Below are 20136 nucleotides of genomic sequence, written 5' to 3'. Positions count from 1 at the left end.
TAATATAGTATTTCTGCTAAATTATAGTATTTCTGCTTTTTATAGTATTTGTGCTAAAACATAGTATTTCTACTAAATGTAGTATTTATGCTTAATCATAGTATTTCTATATATTTCTGCCAGGTCCCCAGGCAGCCAATCCTCTGTGAGGACTTAGACATTCAAATTTTCAAATCAGGGCCTGCACGGTTTCCCAGCCAATCATATATGTGTCCTGAGGCATTCAAATTTGCATATTGGGGCCTTCATGGCTTCTAAGCCAGCCAATCATATCTGAGGGCTGAGGAATTCAAATCCACAAATCAGGGCCTGCACGGCTTCCCAGGCAGCCAATCATATATGTGGCCTCAGGCATTCAAATTTGCATATTGGGGGAATTCGTGGCTTCTAAGTCAACAAGTCATCCATGTCGTATATCTCTAAAAATTCACATTTTAATGATAAATTGTTAACACTGGAAGATTCCCCCATCTCTTCTGAACAAAACGGTGTAAGAATGACCGCTCTAGCCCCTACGGTTTGGAAATTATGGTCATTTGTTTGAGGGGAGTCCTCACTATGAGAAATAGGCTGCAATAATCCTGTGCCTCTCTCTGCTGCGTGTGTAAAAAGATGCACCTGTTTTGGCGGGAAAAAGTACACAGGCTCTCTGATTGGTGGATTTAAATTCAGCAGCTCCCAGGCTGACCTAGAAACTTACTTCTCTCTCCCTGTGCATTTTTTTGCTGATTTTTTCATTTAACAAGTATATTTGAGGGACCCTCAGCATGTTCAGCATTTTTTCAGCTGTCAATTTTGCTTTTCCAATTTTTCTGTTTAACTTATTACTATTGTGCTAAATCATACTGTTTCTGCTATTTTATAAGATTTGTGCTTAATATAGTATTTCTGCTTTTAATAGGATTTGTGCTTAATATAGTATTTCTGCTTTTTATAGAATTTGTGCTTAATATAGTATTTCTGCTTTTTATAGAATTTGTGCTTAATATAGTATTTCTGCTTTTTATAGAATTTGTGCTTAATATAGTATTTCTGCTTTTTATAGGATTTGTACCTAATATAGTATTTCTGCTTTTTATGTGATTTGTGCTTAATATGGTATTTCTGCTAAATTATAGTATTTCTGCTTTTTATAGTATTTGTGCTAAAACATAGTATTTCTACTAAATGTAGTATTTATGCTTAATCATAGTATTTCTATATATTTCTGCCAGGTCCCCAGGCAGCCAATCCTCTGTGAAGACTGAGACATTCAAATTTTCAAATCAGGGCCTGCACGGTTTCCCAGCCAATCATATAAGTGTCCTGAGGCATTCAAATTTGCATATTGGGGCCTTCATGGCTTCTAAGCCAGCCAATCATATCTGAGGGCTGAGGAATTCAAATCCACAAATCAGGGCCTGCACAGCTTCCCAGCCAGCCAATCATATATGTGGCCTCAGGCATTCAAATTTGCATATTGGGGAATTCGTGGCTTCTAAGTCAACAAGTCATCCATGTCATATATCTCTAAAAATTCATATTTTAATGATAAATTGTCAACACTTGAAGATTCCCCCATCACTTCTGAACAAAACGGTGTAAGAATGACTGTTCTAGCCCCTACGGTTAGGAAATTATGGTCATTTGTTTGAGGGGAGTCGTCACTATGAGAAATAGACTGCAATAATCCAGTGTCTCTCTCTGCTGCGTGTGTAAACAGAAGCACCCGTTTTGGTGGGGAAAAGTGCATAGCCTCTCTGATTGGTGGATTCAAATTCAGCAGCTCCCAGGCTGACCTAGAAACTTACTTCTCTCTCCCTGTGTGTGTGTGTGTGTGACAGAGAGAGAGAGAGAGAGAGAGAGAGAGAGAGAAAGGCTTTTAATGGGATGATCTCATTCTAAGATTTAAATTCAATATATTTAGACTGGTTGACTGAATTGGATCTTGTGTGTGGGTCTCTCTGTGCATGTGTGTTTCCTCATGTGTACATATTTGTGATTGTATGGCTGTAATAAATTTTTTTGCAGATTTTTGTCATTTAACAAGTATATTTGAGGGACCCTCAGCATGTTCAGCATTTTTTCAGCTGTCCATTTTGCTTTTCCAGTTTTTCTGTTTAAGTTATTACTATTGTGCTAAATCATACTGTTTCTGCTATTTTATAAGATTTGTGCTTAATATACTATTTCTGCTTTTATAGGATTTGTGCTTAATATAGTATTTCTGCTAAATTTAGTATTTCTGATTAATTATAGTTTTTCTACTAAATCATAGTACAGTATTTCTGCTTTTTATGGGATTTGTGCTAAAACAAAGTATTTCTACTAAATGTAGTATTTGTGCTTAATCATACCATTTCTGCTTTTTATAGGATTTGTGCTTAATATAGTATTTCTGCTAAATTATAGTATTTCTGCCAAATTATAATATTTGTGCTAAAACATAGTCTCAATTTAAAATTACAATATTCATAGTTCATCACAGTGTCTCTGGTAAATCACAATATTTCTGCTCTGTTGTACTATTTTTCTAAATCATAGTGTTTCTGTAATGTTTAAGTATTTTTGGCTAAATATATTCTTTCTGTTATCTTATACTATTTCTCCTAAATTCTTGTATTTTTGAGAAGTTATCATGTTTCTGGTAAGTTACAATATTTCTGCTAAATTCTGCTATGCTATTGTATTTCTGCCAAGTATTATGTTTCCTCTAAGATATTGCAGTTCTGCTAAGTTATTCCATTTTAGCAAACTTCTTTTGCTTCTGCAAAGTTTTTACAATTTCTGCAACTTTTCAGCTTTTTCAGCTAGTTTTTGCATACAGCTTCAGCTTTAAAGCATCCACACTGCATTTTCGCAGGAAATGCAAATTTTTCTAGTTGATATCTGATGCCGGTACATTTATTCTCCATGCACAATAATCCTGTTTTCTGCGTCACAGCGTGGATGAAAGGTCAGAGTGGTGCAACCGGAAATGCCTAAGAGTTTATATTCATTGCTTTAGATCAACTATCAGAAGACAGATGACATCATTTGTATTTTAAAATAGTTTTTTGCACATTTCAATAAAAGCCCAAGAGTATGCAAATTATTGGTTGTGTGTGTCTTTGCGAACAACATGCATGTAGAGTTGTTCGTGGCTTGTTTTGATTGTGTCATGTTGGGAAATCTGCCCACAGGTGTTATTATTACTACTGTAGAACACATTTATAGAAACTGAACGCAACCATTACAACAATTAGTGAACATGGAGGCTTGGACAAACATTTTACAGGAGGAACACCCTGCACATGGAAGAGTAGGAGCGGTAAGTATGTTTGGAGCAGACAGCAGAGTATACTGAACTTCAGGAGAAGGTAGAGGATGGGTGCAGGACATATGGCTTTTCTATCTCTTTAAAGCTGCAATGCAGAGGATTAGGTCTAAGACCAATCAGAAATTGTGGCTAAATAAAGTGTCGGGATGTCAAATTATCCAGCTCTGATTACACTGTGATACAGAATAATGTGCAAAAGTCTTTAGCCTCATGTCTTTACACTTCAACATAGCCTGATCTCTGAACTCTTTCTTGACAAGCAGTCTTCAGAAATACTTCTCCACAGTTTTTCTCAGCCTTCTCTCCCTGTTTCACTTCTTTAAGATTAGTTTCTTGGCCACCCTTCCACTGAGACCATTTCTGTTGAAGCTTCCGTGAATATGGACCAACCAATGTGTTAGTTTTTTGCTGGACACACTGCACACCTGCTGAGATCTTTTTGGGAATCACCTTGTTGGTACAAAAATACAAAATTTTATCTGCCATCTTTAAGATTTTTTAAAAAATAGATTCAACTAAAGGAATTTGAGCAGAATATGTGTTTTTTTTTTTCAAACAGACTACTTGTAACAAAGTGCCTTGAGATAACATTTAAAACTGGTTCTTTGCTAAGTTGTCTGTTATGTGTCGACACAACTGGTTCACCGCTTTTTATGCTTCACTTATTCATAAGTAAGCGTTAAATGTCTTAAAAAAATAACTAAGAAACTAACTTTTAAAAATGCTCTCACATGAGAAATGAATGTGCCAAAGCAAAAGAGAAAAACTTGAATCCCGTGTCGCTGTCTGTGGTGCTGATTTAGGCTCTAACAGGCCTCTTCACACATCAGCTGAAAAACTGCCAGCTCCAATCTAAAACTGTCTTTCAGGAAATTAAATCAAAACAGCAATTAGGGCACCACTACAGCCAGTGTGTGGTCGTAGCCTGCTGGGCTGGATTCTGTGGAAGAGTGTTTGGATATTCCTCCATTCATCCCGGAGAGAAGAGCGTCTCTGTCGCGCGTAGGAGGAGGAGGGGCGAAAGGGAATCCCAAGAAGGGGCTACAAATATCGCGTTGCTGCGGTGCCATAAGTAACCGCTTCACCCGAGAAGAGAGAGGGTGGAGGAACGACGGGTGGGTGAAAGAAACGAACAAGAGTTTTACTTAATGTGTGTGTTTTGTTTTTTTGGAGGGGACGTGCGCGCGCTCTCAGACACGAGGTGATGTTGACCGAACCGGACAGGCTCCTCCGCCGCGAATAAGCGGCAGTGACACCCTGACCGAGGGGCTGGGGCACGACGCGCGTCCGTACCACCGTGCAGTTATGTGTAAAATAATCGAGTGTTTGTTTTCCCCCCTCGCCGAGCCTTGAACGCGCTGTCCTTTGTGGCCACACGTGGAGATGAGCTCACGTTTTCTTCGTGGAGATTGTCGTGAAGTGACCGAAGTACTTCAGTGTTTGGATCGGCAGATCGCACATGGACGTTGAGTTCTCCGGGCCTTCGAGTCGCTCAGCTGGGCAGCATCAAAGCGCACGGACCACTGGGAAAATGTCAAGGATGCTCCTAGAAGGAGCCGCGGAGAGAGCGGCGTGATACTCAGCCGAGGAGACAGAGGACGCCGATCACAAGTGCAGCTTAGAGAATAACGGTCGCTGATTTTAAGGGGCTTTTTTTTTTTTTAAATAAAAACAATGGGACCTCTTGGCACGTTTTCGTGGGCTTCTTCGACGTGACACCGGACACACAGGAACTCTGTTGCTGCTGCTGTTGTTGTGTTGGTGTTGTGCAGTTCGGGCGTGAAGTGGAAGTAGCATCCTCACTGGGTCACAACCCAGATTAGTGTAAGGTGACAGAATTGTTTTAGTGAAGGGGAATCCCGACCGAGAGCCACACGGCTCGTCACTGCACCATGGATGACTCGGGGATAATACGGCGGCGGAGGCTGCAGGTGAGCTGGTCTGGGCTGGAATCCGATTTTTGTGTTAAATCCATCCTCTTCCAGTTGTAGAAACACAGTCATACATGATTACTACGTTCAGACAGACTTTATTTTTACTTTTTGGTCAGACTCTGTCATTGAAGCCGAATGCAGTAGCTATACTTTTCCAGCAGACACTGCAAATGTTTATCACTAAAAGTGAAAAGTTAACACATGTGTTTCATAAACCCAGCACTCATCATTAACCTGTAAATAAAGTTGTTGGGTTTTTTTTAGCCATTATAGATGAATTGTTGCACTTTAACTTATTATTGGTGGGCCTTATATTAAACATGGTTGAAGTTTCAATCAATGAAGTCAGCCTTGGCTGAAAGTAATCTGTGTGAGCCAAACAATCGAGCTTCAGAGTGCTCTAGATGCTGGCTTACAGACAGTTTTTTCTGCTCCTGGCTCTGTATGATATCAAAGAATGGGGACATCCCTAATATGGGCATGTTGGGATTGGAGAAGCCCCACCCTCTTGCTATTCAAACGTTCTCCTGCAGCTTGTTTCAGACAGAGGATGAACTGAGGGGTACAAGGAACTGATGTTTATTTTGAATTGTGAATCATGCACAGCTACTCTAGCAGAGACAATGAATGGAAAAAAAAACATGTTGTTGGTAGGCCCTTCCACAATGGATGGATCCACATGTTTGATCTGGCACAGATTTTACTCTGGATGCCCTTCCTGATGTAACTTACCCATTTATCCCAGCTTGGGACCAGCACTGAGAGTGCACTGGCTTGTAATGCCTTGAGGCTGGATTTGTGTCTCCTACTAGTCCCAAACTGAGAATCTTCTCTGTGTTGGGCGATTATGTTAACAAAATGAACAACACTGTAACAAAAGTCTTGTTCCTCAACCTCTGATTTTTTATTCATCAAAGGTTGTGGAAATAATATTCTTTTTAAACTTTGCATTTTAAGGCAATCAGAAGAACAAAAACTGTGTTAAACTGTGTTACATTGTGTAAAAGTTGCCTTTCACGTCCTGTCAGTCAGCTGATTTAATTATCCTTGTATTGTTCTGGTTCTCATTACTGTAGTTCTTTAAGATAAACCTTCATAAAGTTTACAACAAAAATCAGTTATTTCTCCATCTGTCCTGCTGGAGACTCGCAGCGTGCCTCTGGTGTTGAACATAGTAGCTCCACTACACTCAAACATATATATTTTTCATCATTCGTATCATATACGTGTCATATTTTAATAGTAGCTTTTCTGTTGTATAGTCAGTTAACATCCTCCTGTGAAGCTCATGTCAGGATCACACTCATGTACTTTTTAAAAGTCTCTTTAATGAGATGTTGTAATGAATGGCCACTCATGCATACTGATCTGCTGTGCTCAAATGACTGCGTTCATCCATTATGAAGCAGCCTGCTTAACCACAGGTCATACCCCCCCCCCCCCCCCCCCTCCACACACACACACACCCCACAATCTTTGTTTGATTCAGTCAAGTGAACTGTGGAGAGATGAGCCTACAGGCCAGGCAGACTGCAGCCAGCCTCCTGTGGGGCTTCTGTGCACGCTAGTGTGATTATGCAGTCTGTGCATTTCATTTCTCTCATTCATTCGGTTCATATTCTGCCAGTTTCGTTTACCAAGACGAAGGATTGTAAGCACGCACTCTGAGCTCCTTGAAGCCAAATTGACCCTCGACTCTGTGAAAAAGAAAAAGAAAGGGAGTGGGTATAAGGGAATGAGGGGAGGATTAGTGGTGAGGTGTCCCGATGGTTTCATGTCTCATCATCCCCACTGCTCAGCTCACTGCTCTGCTGCTGTGATGTATGACACGAGCTGTAAGGGAATTAATCATCATAGAGTCACACTCGCAAAGTCCCTGGCATTTTATAGATGGAGGCAGGCCAGCTGATTGATTTAGTGTTTGTATATGTGAGGGAGGGTAGTGTGGTAGTGTGGTAGAGGGAGGGACAACGTAGACTTCTAGTTTAATATGCACATTTGGGCTATTTGCACGAGTTTTATTCTCTAATGTGTGTGTGTTTCTGAAATTGTGCGTTGACATGTGATTGGCTCTGTAAGTCCTAATCAGCGGCTTTGTCAGTCCCCTGGGTCTCATCATCCCAGCCGTCACTCGCTCCCTCTTTCACACACAGACACACACAATCATTCTCTCAGCACCATATGGTGACACGCCCCACTCCCCTGCAGTTGCAGTCAGGGGTCACACCCGTGATGCATCGCTTCAACACGGCAAACATGAAAAAAACCCACGATCTTTGCTCCTCGTTATGCTGGCTCCTCTCTGACACTACAACCTCCAATAGGCTTGCTGGCAAACACGCAGAAGATATGTCAAAAAAAGCCTGGTTCATCAGAGATGTGTGAAATAGCTACAAAACAAACTGAAATTTGTAATTTCCACATTTTTTGGTTTGTTTGTTTGAAGGAATAGTAACTATAATCATTCCACAACTACAGTACAGAACAACGTTTTGCAGTACTCACGGCTTAACTGAAATGAATGTTTTTGATGATGTTGAACTGGTTGAACTGGTTTTCTCACTCCTCCTTTGCAGCTGTTTCCTGTGTAAAATATCTGTGTTGCATGACTTGATCAAACGATACTTTAGCAATCATTAAGAAGAAGCTAGGCTGCCATTGTACCAACGTTGCCATGTTCAAGAAACCAGAATAAGATGACAAGCACCCATTAGAAGACGATCACACTGTGGTCATAAAGGTCAGCAAGTAGACTGTGGTAATTAAAAAGTGCTTAGCTGGTACTAATTGTTCTATTGTGCAGTTTTTGGTGAGCCCAAACCGTGGCCTGAGTTTCCTGTTTGAAGCTGACAGGAGCGGCACTCAGTGTGGTTTTTGCTGCTGCTCTAGCTCATTCGCTTCAAGGCTTGCCTACATACCTTGGTTCTACTGAATCATAATTTGTGATACTATTGTCTTCCTATCAGCTTGAAGTAATCCGTCCATTCTCCTCTGACCCCTGACATCAACAAGAAAACTGCTGCTAAAGAGATATTTTCTCTTTCTCAGACCATCCTCTATAAACCCTACAGATGGTTGTGTGGGAAAATCCCAGTAGATCAGCAGCTTTTGGAATACTCAGACCATCCCCTGAAGTGGTTAACACATTCGGTTGGCAAGTGAAAGGTTGCTGGTTCAATTCCAGCCAGATCTACAAATCCCCTTTGGGGTTGTGTCAGAAAGGGCATCTGGTGTAAAACTGCCAAATGAAACATGTTGAGCTACTCTCTGTGGTGACCCCATCTGACAAGGGGAGCAACCGAAAGCACTTTCTTCTACTTCTCCTTTACATATATCACAATGTTACACCCCTACAATACGTTTTTCTTAGACCAGCTTCTTACACTATCATATAACCCTAATGTAAAAAACAAACAAACAATATATTTAATATCTTTTTTTTACATGTCATTTTTTATTCAGTCTTGTTGTTTTCACAAATCACCAGACCATCTTTTCTTATGCTTGGCATGCCTCGTCCTCAGCCGCTCTGCCTTTTTGTCAGCCTCATATCTGTGAGTCAGTCACTGCTGTAGACAATGGCAGGTCCGGGCACTGTCTCCTAGCAGCATGACATCCCTTGATTGATCCCTGTTGTTCCTCCCCTGCCCGGCTCACCACCATTTTTCTTTGCAGTGTCTACAAAATGATTGAACTTGCTGGCGCATCCCCACCGAGCAGCAATGTGCTTTACAGGCATGCGGCTCAACTAATGCCATTTCATTATCACTGAGGCCTTTAAAAAAATTGTAGTGCAGCCAATATGACTTGAAGGACACTACAGCAAAGGCATATTTTATGGCTGAGTTACATGAGCAGCCAGTGTGTGTACCAGGAGACAAAATTCACTGGCCTTTCAAGTCTTTGTTGTTTACTGCCTGCATCAGGATGCTCGCCCCTGACTGGCTGTAGCTTAATGAAACAGCAGCATCCAACATAATTTAAAAAAGAACACAAATTTGAACATCCCTGCACATTTTAGCCCTGAGCTGTGAAAAACACAGAGAAATTTAAAAAACAACAATAAAACAGGCCTGGACTGTGAATGCAGGTTCTCTGCAGGTTAGATATTAAACAGCCCAGCATTAATCTAAATGCAAAATGATTGTGCATAAACCACAGTTATTACAAGACAGTGGCACAATTGCCCTGCATCTAAATATTCATAGATACAAAGTCCTGAAACACAGACTCCCATACTGTCTTGTCAACTGTGTGACATCCTGGGACTAAAGGGGATCAGACAGTCATTCATAAGCTCAAACTTCCCTTTCGTTCCCTAGAGGACGCACCCAAACCTGGATAATAACAGTGTAGTTGCTCCTGTTTGAGAAGCCAGCAAATACAGCACAGGATTGTGTAGCTTTCTAATCTGTGATTGGTGAGCATGACATGTTTGTGACAGAGCCTCCCATCTGTTGTCAGTCACTGCTCACCACCGCCAGACTTCATTAGCGGGACTCGGGGAGCGTTTAGTTTGAACATCAGCCTCGGACGGTGGCTTTTAAATCAGCCTCTGACGTAGAAAACGCAACCATGCAATGAGCAGTAAGCCTTGCATCAAACTAATTATGCCACAGGAGAATTAAGGCACAGGCTTCAGATCGGAGTGAGGATCATGTTTCCTTAACAACATATTATCTTCTGGAAATGCTGCAGTTAGGAGTCACAGGTCGATTTCGGAGCATAGTGGTGCGCTTGTGTTCTGGCACACTGGTCACTGATGAAGCAGAGACTGGAATTAGGAAGTCAATTCATCACCTTGTAACCTTTTAACAGATTAAAATGGAATTGAGGATTAAGAAGGGAATTCAGGTAGATACGATGTGACAGCAATGCCTAAGAATTACGGAATGTAAGTGAAGGTGACAAAGAACTATTTGATTGGATTTTCTGAGGTTAATAAAGGCCGTTTCATTCAAAGATTGAATAATTATCATCTACAGACCTGCAGATTCACTCCACAGTTTGGACTCCCAGGTATAATTCTGAAAAGCAGCAAAAGATATTCATGGTGCCAGTTTTTTTCTCTCAGACATGAATAGATGGCTGTACTTTGTTTAGTGTGCCAGCTGGTTCTTTTTGTCTAGGCATGCCTGAACAAAAGAGGTGTTCAGGTGCTCCTCTGTTACATTTGGACTTTATTCTTGTTGCTGCTAAACTATTTCTGCTTCTTTAGCAGACGTCCCTACTATCCACAAATAGTTCAAGCGAATTTGCAACATTTTGGTGATTTGCTGCAGTGAATGTCACTGAGAACACTGAGGTCATACGTTGTTGAATGGTTCGTTAATTAATTCGTTCTCAGCTATTCTGAGCACGTGTTTGTTTGAAACATTTTGAAAATAAAACTCTTAGCCTGTGCATGTTACATCTCGTCCTGTTTGAGGATTTATATTTTCTGCAAGATGGTGGTCTGATCTGGCCTAGTCAGTCACAGCTGCTACCTAGATCATTGTTACCTGATTGTTTTGGGGTCTTGGACTGACATTTCAAGATGTCACTTTGAGAAAGTGTGATTCATTGATTTATCTTAAGTGAAAATCAAGAGATTTAGGGGCTATTCTGCTCTTAGGCATGCCATCACCAGCTCTGCAAATTTGGCTCAGTTAGCGCACTAAGCTAACATGTCTATTTGTCTGTTTGCCTATTTGAGTCATTCATAATGTAGTAATTTAGAATATATGATTAACCTTTGGGACTGAACTAAAGCATGCTTGTAACAATTCTTCATCAGGTAAATCATCTTTCAAATCTGCCTTCCATGCATGCAGTATAATATCAGATGATTCTTTGCAGTTACTTACAAATAAATCGTATAAAGGGACCCCTTCCCTCTAAGATGTGAAAAACTTTAAGGTGAAATCTTCTAAGGTAGGTAATATAACATTTTGGAGATGAAGATATTTTAAATAATGGTTTTCATTACTGCCGTTGTAGTTGTTTGAATTACTCACCTCAAAGTTGAAATATTTTGACCTTAGTACCCACTTACTGTTACTATAGGTTAGTTGTCACTATAAGTCACTGAATTCCATTGACATCCAGGCGCCCTGCTCACTATAGCAATACTGTTCTCCCCTGTGTCGACGCCCGTTAACATGCTAACAGTGATAATGCTAACAGGCTGATGTTTAGCAAGTGAAACGTTTAATATGTTAAGCTGCATCTAAACTGGAAGCGACCTGCTTTTCACACGAAGTGAAGCTACCAAACAATCTTTTGCAGGCATTATAGATTCTGGTTGCCTAGGCACCCTGTAATGTATTTACTATCAGCCATATGTCAGTCAACAGTATTATTCAGTATATTGGTAGTCACTTCACCAGGTAGCTAAGAAAAGTTCATTTCATGCCTCACATGCTTCATGCTGCTGGGGTGTGAAGTTGCAGAACGTTCATTAATGTCCATCCGTTTTATTCCCTCCCAGTATGGACAAAGCCTTAATTGTTTTAGCTTAGCGCATTAGCATGCTAAATTCTGCTCAGTTTAAATTTTGACCTGATGCTGTTACTATATGAAAGACAAGTGATTAGAATTGATGAGGGCTCACCAAGTCATTCAAATCCATCCAGAAAATTTTCACAAAAATTGAAGGTGATATTTTATCTTAGAATAAAAAAGCAGACCTAAATAGTGAGATTAGCATCTACGTTGCCACTTTGAATCTCCAGGGAAAAGGTATTACACTGGTGGACCCTGGACTCAGCTTCACTGTCACTAAAATACAGCACCTTGCAGCTTGTAAAGAGTTTTTATGTGGTCATTTCCTCTGGATTAAATTGCTACTCTGCAGCAACATTAGATGTCAAGTGTAGTTAGGGCTTCTCTGTATAGGTAACCCCCCACATCGCAGATGTTCTTCATGCCTTTTGCTCTTGTAAGTCATCTCTCTTTTCATCTGACAACTCAGGGTCAATTAGCCTGATCAATGAAGGACAAAGTGAAAAAGGGATCAATGAGCTGAATATTTAGTCGGATTTGTTAACGTGTAAACCCTCGGGACATTCTGTTGAACAGCCGTGCAGCCTGCATCGTGCGTCTGATCCTGAGATGAGGAGAGGACCAGTTTAGTGCTCTCTGTTTAACTAAGAGTTTTCCATTTGGCTTGACAATTATCATCTGTGTCATAGGCTTAACCTTGTGAATAGTGGCAGGGGCTCTCAGGCAGCAGCAATGTAAAAATGTGTTCTGGCATATATCAGTAGGAGCAGGTCTGCACATCCCCATCCATTCGTTCAGCCTTTATTTGAAGGTTAACTCAATAATTACATTGACTGTGGTCAGCAGGTGGTCAATTTTATGCTAACAGCACCTTAACAACTTTACCCTGTGTGTGACAGGAGCATGTGTGAAGCTGCTAATGCATTAATTGCATCCATTTCCAAACACTGAGTAGTATCTCATATCTGACTCTCAAGCACCATATCTTGTATGACGCACACAAAGACACACAGAGCTGAAGGCCAGAAGACTCCAAGATAAGGTTGCAAGCATAAAAGCATGTTTCCCCACGGTACCATCCACCTCTCACCCACCTCTCCGCCGCTTGTTTAAACTCTCCGTCTCCTCTCTGTCCTCCTCTAGTTTCATGTGAAGGGTTTGTAAAGATCCAGGCTGTGCTGGTGTGAGATCTGCTTATGCTCATGCTGGGTTTTTTTTTTTTGTGTGTGGTGCAGTTGGTGTCTGCTGCTGTCTCAGCCCAGTGTTCCTGTCCATCTGGACCTGGGAGGTGGGGGGTGGAGGGTGGGATGGAGCAGTTGCCATAGTTTCAGAAAATAGCAGGAGTAGTTTGAAAACAAAGGCAAAAATTAACTGTGAAACATGCACACACAAAATGAAATGAATCGGGATAAGGTGATGAACTAATTGTTATCAAACTTCTCCAGGACCAGAGCTTTATTATACTCAGGATATAGAAACCGATGTGAACCCCTACCACAATAACAAGCCATATTTCTGAACAAGCTCAAAAGGTGCGCCTGCTACTGTGCTCATGTGATGTTTTATTTATGCTCTCCCCAAATTTCGTAATATCTCATAAGAAAGAGTATGTTTCTATTTTCTGTACCTGATCTCTCTTTTTGTCCTTTTCTTTGTGTTTCTACCAGAAGGATTTGCCACTGCCTCGCAAAAACAGCAGGTGAGTGTTACCTTTGTTTAACCCTTCCTTTCTTCTCTCTATCCTCTCTCTCTACCACCCATCCACTCCCTGGGGAAAGCACAATCTTCTTCATGGACAAAAAAACAATCATACCAAGCTGTGGTACATCTTGTTTATCAAAGCCTCTCTTCCCGAGCGTACATGAGGCTGGGAAGCTCTCTGGGATCACAAGCATGCTTTTCACATTCTGTCTGAAAGCTATGAGGATGCTTCAGTAGTGCTTAGGGTGTGGAGTGTGGATTTCTTGTGTGAAAGAGGAGGATGAGGTCTCCTGAAGTAATGCTGGAGTGTGTGGAAGCCTTATTAGGCCAGTTGGGAGCTCCCGGCGCTGTCCATGGTGCTGAAAGCCATGCCGCATTCTCCAACTTATTCCAAATTGTCAAATTTTTGCTATCTGCATAAAGTAGGTACATTTATTAAGTATTTGGTTGAAATATTATACTGTTTAATGGACTACAGTTAAAGAGCCAAAGATTTTCATTCAAGGGTGGTTTACCAGTGACGAGTGACCTGTTTGAGAAAACGGTCACTGGAGACACAAATTACTTTTGGGCTTGCGTCAGGAAGGGTATCCGATGTAAAGGTCTGGCAAATCAAATATGCAGGGCTACCTGCTGTGGCAAACCCCTGTGAGAAGGGAGCAGCTCAAAGTTGTTATGTGACAGAAACATAAAAAAAAAAATAGTTAATACAAGTTTAAGCATTGTGCTGATGATTTTTTTTCCCGGACAGGTCCTGTCACGGCGGGGTGCGCCGATGTGTGCGGAAACAGGACCCAAAAGCAGATGATGACGAGGAATAGTAATGATTAACAGAAAAGTGAACCTTTATTGCGATGACGGCAGGAAATGAACCAAGAGACCAAAGCAAACAGGCAAAACACTAAGAAACAAAACACTGAGCTGGCAAAACACTAAGAAACAAAACACTAAAGGTACTAAGACCAAAAACTATAACTATGACCGAGGTGGAAAATAAACAGGCTAAGACTATGACTATGACTGTAACTCTGGTGAGAATAAACAGACGAACTGACAATGGCATGAAGAAAACAAAAGGCTTAAATACAGACATGAGGTGATCAGGGGAAGTGGCGACACATGGGGGAAAACAGCTGACAGACATAAACCTAATGACAGGACCAGGAGAGGAAAGCTAAATACAATGAACAAAGAACACATGACATTGTCAGAATAAAACAGGAAATGACAACACAACTTAACAGACCTAATACGTGATGAAATAAATAGAAAACCCCAAAACATAGAAAACCCAGGAACAATAACTGCCTAAACTAAAGGCAAATAGGAAATAACACAAACTAATAACATATCAAAAAATACAAAGAAAACTCAGAGTGCTGGGTCGGAGACCCAGCCTGTGACAGAGCCCCCCCCCTTAAGGGCGGATTCCAGACGCCCTAAAACCTCGAAAAACAAAACCAAAAACAACCCACCAAGGGCGGGCGGTGGGGGTCCAGGACGGAGGGCCAGAAACAAGGCCAAAAAAACAAAAAAACAAAATGTCCATCAAAATCACAGGAGCGCAGGGAACAGTTCATGGGGGCCGACCCGGAGGGTGACGGTCCAGAAAGTCATAGTTCATGTGATCAGGGGGCCGTCCGTGCGGACGGCAACGGCGGCGACACGGAACGGTTCAGGGGGCCGACCTCGACGGCGGCGACACGGAAACGGTTCAGGGGGCCGACCTCGACGGCGGTGATGTGGAAACAGTTCAGGGGGCCGGCCGTGCGGAAGGCGACGGGGCGGGAACCGTTCAGGGGGCCGGCCGTGCGGAAGGCAGCGGCGGCGCCCAAGTGTCAGGCGTACCGGCCGAGGCTTGGAGGGCACAGGACCAGGTGACGCTGAAGCAGAGGCTGAGGCCGGACCAGGCGTAGCAGAAGCACAGGCAGAGGCCGGACCAGGCGTAGCAGAAGCACAGGCAGAGGCCGGACCCGGCGTGGCTGAAGACTCTGACGAGGCCGGACCAGACGAGGCTGAAGACTCTGACGAGGCCGGACCAGACGAGGCTGAAGACTCTGACGAAGCCGGACCAGACGAGGCTGAAGACTCTGACGAAGCCGGACCAGACGAGGACGAAGACTCTGACGAAGCCGGGCCAGACGAGGACGAAGACTCTGAGGCTGGGCCAGACGAGGACGAGGACGAAGACTCTGAGGCTGAAGCCGGAGCCGGACCAGGTGGAGCAGGAGCAGCTGATGCAGAGGCCGGACCGGGCGAGGATGAAGGCTCTGAGGCTGCAGCTGACGAAGCACAGGCTGGAGCTGCGGCTGACGAAGCACAGGCTGGAGCTGCGGCAGACGAAGCAGAGGCTGAAGCTGGACCGGGCGAAGCACAGACCGGAGCTGGTCCTGGCGTAGCAGAGGCAGAACCAGGTGACAGTGAGGCAGCCACAGGTGGTGAAGCAGAAGGTGGCCAGACGGGCGCCTCAGGCCCTCCAGCTGACGAAGCATGAGGCTGAACGGGCTCCTCGGGCCCGCCAGCTGATGTGGCGTGAGGCTGGACGGGCTCCTCGGGCCCGCCAGCTGACGTGGCATGAGGCCGGAAGGGCTCCTCGGGCCCCCCAGCAGACGTGGCATGAGGCTGGACGGGCTCCTCGGGCCCGCCAGCTGACGTGGCGTGAGGCTGGACGGGCTCCTCGGGCCCCCCAGCAGACGTGGTGTGGTGCTGGACGGGCTCCTCGGGCCCCCCAGCAGACGTGGCTTGAGGCCGGAAGGGCTCCTCGGGCCCCCCAGCTGACGTGGCATGAGGCCGGAAGGGCTCCCCGGGCCCTCCAGCTGACGAGGCATGAGGCTGGTGTGGTTCTCCTGAACCTTCAGCAGACGAAGCATGAAGCTGGCTGGATTCTCCTGAACCTCCAGCAGACGAAGCATGAAGCTGGCTGGATTCTCCTGAACCTCCAGCAAACGAAGCATGAAGCTGGCTGGATTCTTCTGAACCTCCAGCAGACGAAGCATGAAGCTGGCTGGGTTCTCCTGAACCTCCAGCAAACGAAACATGAGGCTGGCTGGGTTCTCCTGAACCTCCAGCAGATGAAACATGAGGCTGGCTGGGTTCTCCTGAACCTCCAGCAAATGAAGCATGAAGCTGGCTGGGTTCTCCTGAACCTCCAGCAGACGAAACATGAGGCCCTCCGGCTGACACTGAAATTGGCTGCACCAGCTGTACCTCCGTCTCCGGCTCCAAACCGGCCTGGATAGCAGTACCACAGCAGCTTAGCTGAGCCTGATGGCTAGCTTTTCCAGGGCAAACAGTCTCTGTATAGCCGGGCTCATTAACCGGAAAAAGTAGTGTCAATTTCAACAACTTCCTGAGAGAAAACATGAGGAGCCAAAATGTAATCACTCACTTGCGTTTGTGATACGGAGCGTCGGTGGCGTGCACGCCGCTTTTTCTTAGGAGTGGAAGACGGCGGAGCGATGGGTGGAAGTCCCTGGTAACTCCGAGGTCCCCCGAGAGCCAGTCGAGTTCCCCGGAAAGAGTGCTCGTGCTCCGGAATGAGCCACGGCTTCCACCGGAGCTCCTCCTCCAAGAGAGCGCAGAATATAGACTGGCGCTCGTCGTCGTCCAAGTCTATGGTGTGCGGCGCTTCCTCGCGCTGAACTGTGACAGGAGTATGGCGAGACTGTGATGAGGGCGTGGAAACTGGTGAGCTGAGAGGTGGTGACGCTGCGGCGAATCTCAGCGAACCGACACGAACACACTCAGGTTCCGGAGGCAGCAATGGAGATGACTGATTGTGGGGTTGTTGTGACTGGTGGGTGCTGGAAGCCATTTCCTGACTCGACAGTCCCTGGGCCTGCAGCATCTCCTTTATCCTCGTAAAGGCATCAACCATGGCAGGTGAGTCCGGGAGCTGGAGAAGGTGGGGATCCATCTCCATAATAGCTTCAGCAGCGTTAATCATTACCAGCTTGCTCTTCAAATCGGGCACTGTAAAGAAGCGGTCGAGGATCGCTTGGATCCGAGCAGTCTCCTCCAGACACTTGGTGAGAGCAGAATCCGCTGGGTCCATGACTGGTCAGTTCGTTCTGTCACGGCGGGGTGCGCCGATGTGTGCGGAAACAGGACCCAAAAGCAGATGATGACGAGGAATAGTAATGATTAACAGAAAAGTGAACCTTTATTGCGATGACGGCAGGAAATGAACCAAGAGACCAAAGCAAACAGGCAAAACACTAAGAAACAAAACACTGAGCTGGCAAAACACTAAGAAACAAAACACTAAAGGTACTAAGTCCAAAAACTATAACTATGACCGAGGTGGAAAATAAACAGGCTATGACTATGACTGTAACTCTGGTGAGAATAAACAGACGAACTGACAATGGCATGAAGAAAACAAAAGGCTTAAATACAGACATGAGGTGATCAGGGGAAGTGGCGACACATGGGGGAAAACAGCTGACAGACATAAACCTAATGACAGGACCAGGAGAGGAAAGCTAAATACAATGAACAAAGAACACATGACATTGTCAGAATAAAACAGGAAATGACAACACAACTTAACAGACCTAATACGTGATGAAATAAATAGAAAACCCCAAAACATAGAAAACCCAGGAACAATAACTGCCTAAACTAAAGGCAAATAGGAAATAACACAAACTAATAACATATCAAAAAATACAAAGAAAACTCAGAGTGCTGGGTCGGAGACCCAGCCTGTGACAGGTCCAGACTACCCTTTCCTTGTGAGAAGTGTGGAGTAGTCTCCACACTTTTTGAAGGTTCAAAGTTTTTCTTGATTCATTGGCTTCTTTTTCACACACTGTCAGTCCAGTTCTTGTATCTGACCATTTTTAGGAGATTTTAGAAGAAGTTTGTTAAGTCACTAATAAACATCACAGACAATTTAGCAGATAATCTATTTTAAAGCCATTTTGTCACAACTTGTCATAAAAGCACATAATTTGTTTCTATTTCTTTCTTAGTTGAATATATAAAATATGCTGAAGATAACACAGCTCTGCAGGCATAAAATAGTATTTCTGCACCAGCAAGCTGGTTCCCAAAATGCTAATAGCCAAGAACTTTCCATATCCAAGCATGGGATGCAGTGTGTCCTTAAAAAAATCTGAGGAAACTGGACAAATAGAGTGGAAAAGAAGTGACAGGCCAAAAAAACTAAACGAATAGTGTCTGGAAGTCATGTCCTTAAGAAATAGGAACAAATCTAGCACAGGACTGGAGAGATACTTCAGTTGATCCATCTTCTGTTCAATGAAGCATCATCAGAAATGATCCTAGTATAAAGGTAGAATGGCTGTCAAAAGCCATTTTTAAGAAAGGAAAATAGGAAGAAAGGGCTTAGATTTGGCAAATTACACAACAACTGGATGGAAAATCAGTGACAGCTGGTCTGATGAATCCACATTTGGTTAAAATCATTGTCAGTATATACAGAGGAAGTCAGGATGATAGAGGCTCCGTCATGGTTTGGGGCTGCATTTCAGTAAGTTGTGTTGGAAGATCTTCTCAAAACTGATGAAATTTTGAATGGAGAAAAGTGATGAAAAATGATCCAACATGCAGTACCATTAGTGTCTGATTGGCAACAGCTTCATCTTTCAGTATGACAGTGATCTCAAACACACACTGCCAATACAGTAAAAGCATACTTAGACAGAGAAACACCAAGAGCACAAAACACAACACAATCAGTCACTGGACCATCCAACTGTATTTGTGTTGTTGGTGCTTTTTAGTGTATTTTTGATTAATTTAAGTGTCTGATAGATAACATAGCTTGCTTTCCCAGTAGCAGACATATTTGGGCCTGTGGTGAATGTTTACGTGGGCAAGCCAGAAAGTCATGAGTCATGCTTGACACACAGCAAGGCAGGTTCTGGGTGGGGCAGATTTGGCCCAAATGTCACAACATACTTGACATCTGTCCCTCGTATTGTAAGCTGGCAGCTGAGTTGCGGCAGCCAGACTCAAGCTGAGTCAACACCATCAGTCAAGGCCATATGTGGCTCATAGAAAACTGCAGATGTGGGTCACATTTTTGCCAAGAGTCTGTCCAAGAAGTCTGTGTTTCGGTTTTGCTGAATAAAATTCTGGTTTGTAATTTTTTTGTATTACATAAATAATTAGAAGGTGTTCGTGTCTGTATAGCACACCTGTGCATTTTTATGTGTGTCTTACTGAAGTTTGTACTAGCTGATGAGTTAGCAGGCTAGCTTTAACTAAAAACCAAAACAAAGAGAAATAGAAAACTATAAATCTTTAAAATGAGAAACCACAAACCAGTGGGTGCTATCACCGTGGTTACATCATCTTTTATGTATTGTCGCACTGACCTGTCAACAGTCTCTTGTGCCCACTCCCATCTACACTCAAGCCATCCCAAGTCACCATGGATAATCACACATGAAATGATGGCAGGGATCTGTTTGTTTCCAGACCATTTTCTTCAACCATCTCATCTTTTCCACCTCCTCTCCCTTATTTTACCATCTGAATTCAGTCTGTCACTGTCTCCTCTGCATCACATCCCATTTGCCTCTGCAGGACACCACCAACCCACTATGTATTATAGATGAGCTCACTGGAGTTGGCTTCAAATTCAATCTGCCTACTGCAACCATTCATGGGTAAACACAGCCATTGATAGTTTGTGTGTGTGTATGCACGTCTGGCATACTACATCAACATTAGCTCCGCTTTTTGATC

The 20136-nt window shown here is 43.5% G+C and overlaps 1 protein-coding gene across 2 annotated transcripts in view; it reads left to right on the top strand.

Annotated features, from left to right (window-relative positions):
- The first annotated feature begins 4316 nt into the window (after nt 1–4316).
- Nucleotides 4317–20136, top strand: part of LOC113021230 (microtubule-associated serine/threonine-protein kinase 1-like) — a 54919-nt gene continuing 39099 nt past the window's right edge. The window contains exons 1-2 of one of the 2 annotated variants that reach the window (XM_026165764.1): nt 4317–5229; nt 13386–13414. In XM_026165764.1, coding sequence (XP_026021549.1) covers nt 5191–5229; nt 13386–13414 — 68 coding nt within the window. In that variant the 5' untranslated portion in view covers nt 4317–5190. Of the gene's footprint in view, nt 5230–13382; nt 13415–20136 lie in introns of both variants that reach the window. The other variant, XM_026165763.1, reaches the window with a different exon arrangement.

Source organism: Astatotilapia calliptera, chromosome 4 (assembly GCF_900246225.1).
Source record: "Astatotilapia calliptera chromosome 4, fAstCal1.2, whole genome shotgun sequence".
Classification (NCBI taxonomy): Eukaryota; Metazoa; Chordata; class Actinopteri; order Cichliformes; family Cichlidae; genus Astatotilapia; species Astatotilapia calliptera.
The sequence above is the reverse complement of the archived record's forward strand: the minus strand, read 5'-3'. Positions and strand labels throughout refer to the sequence as shown.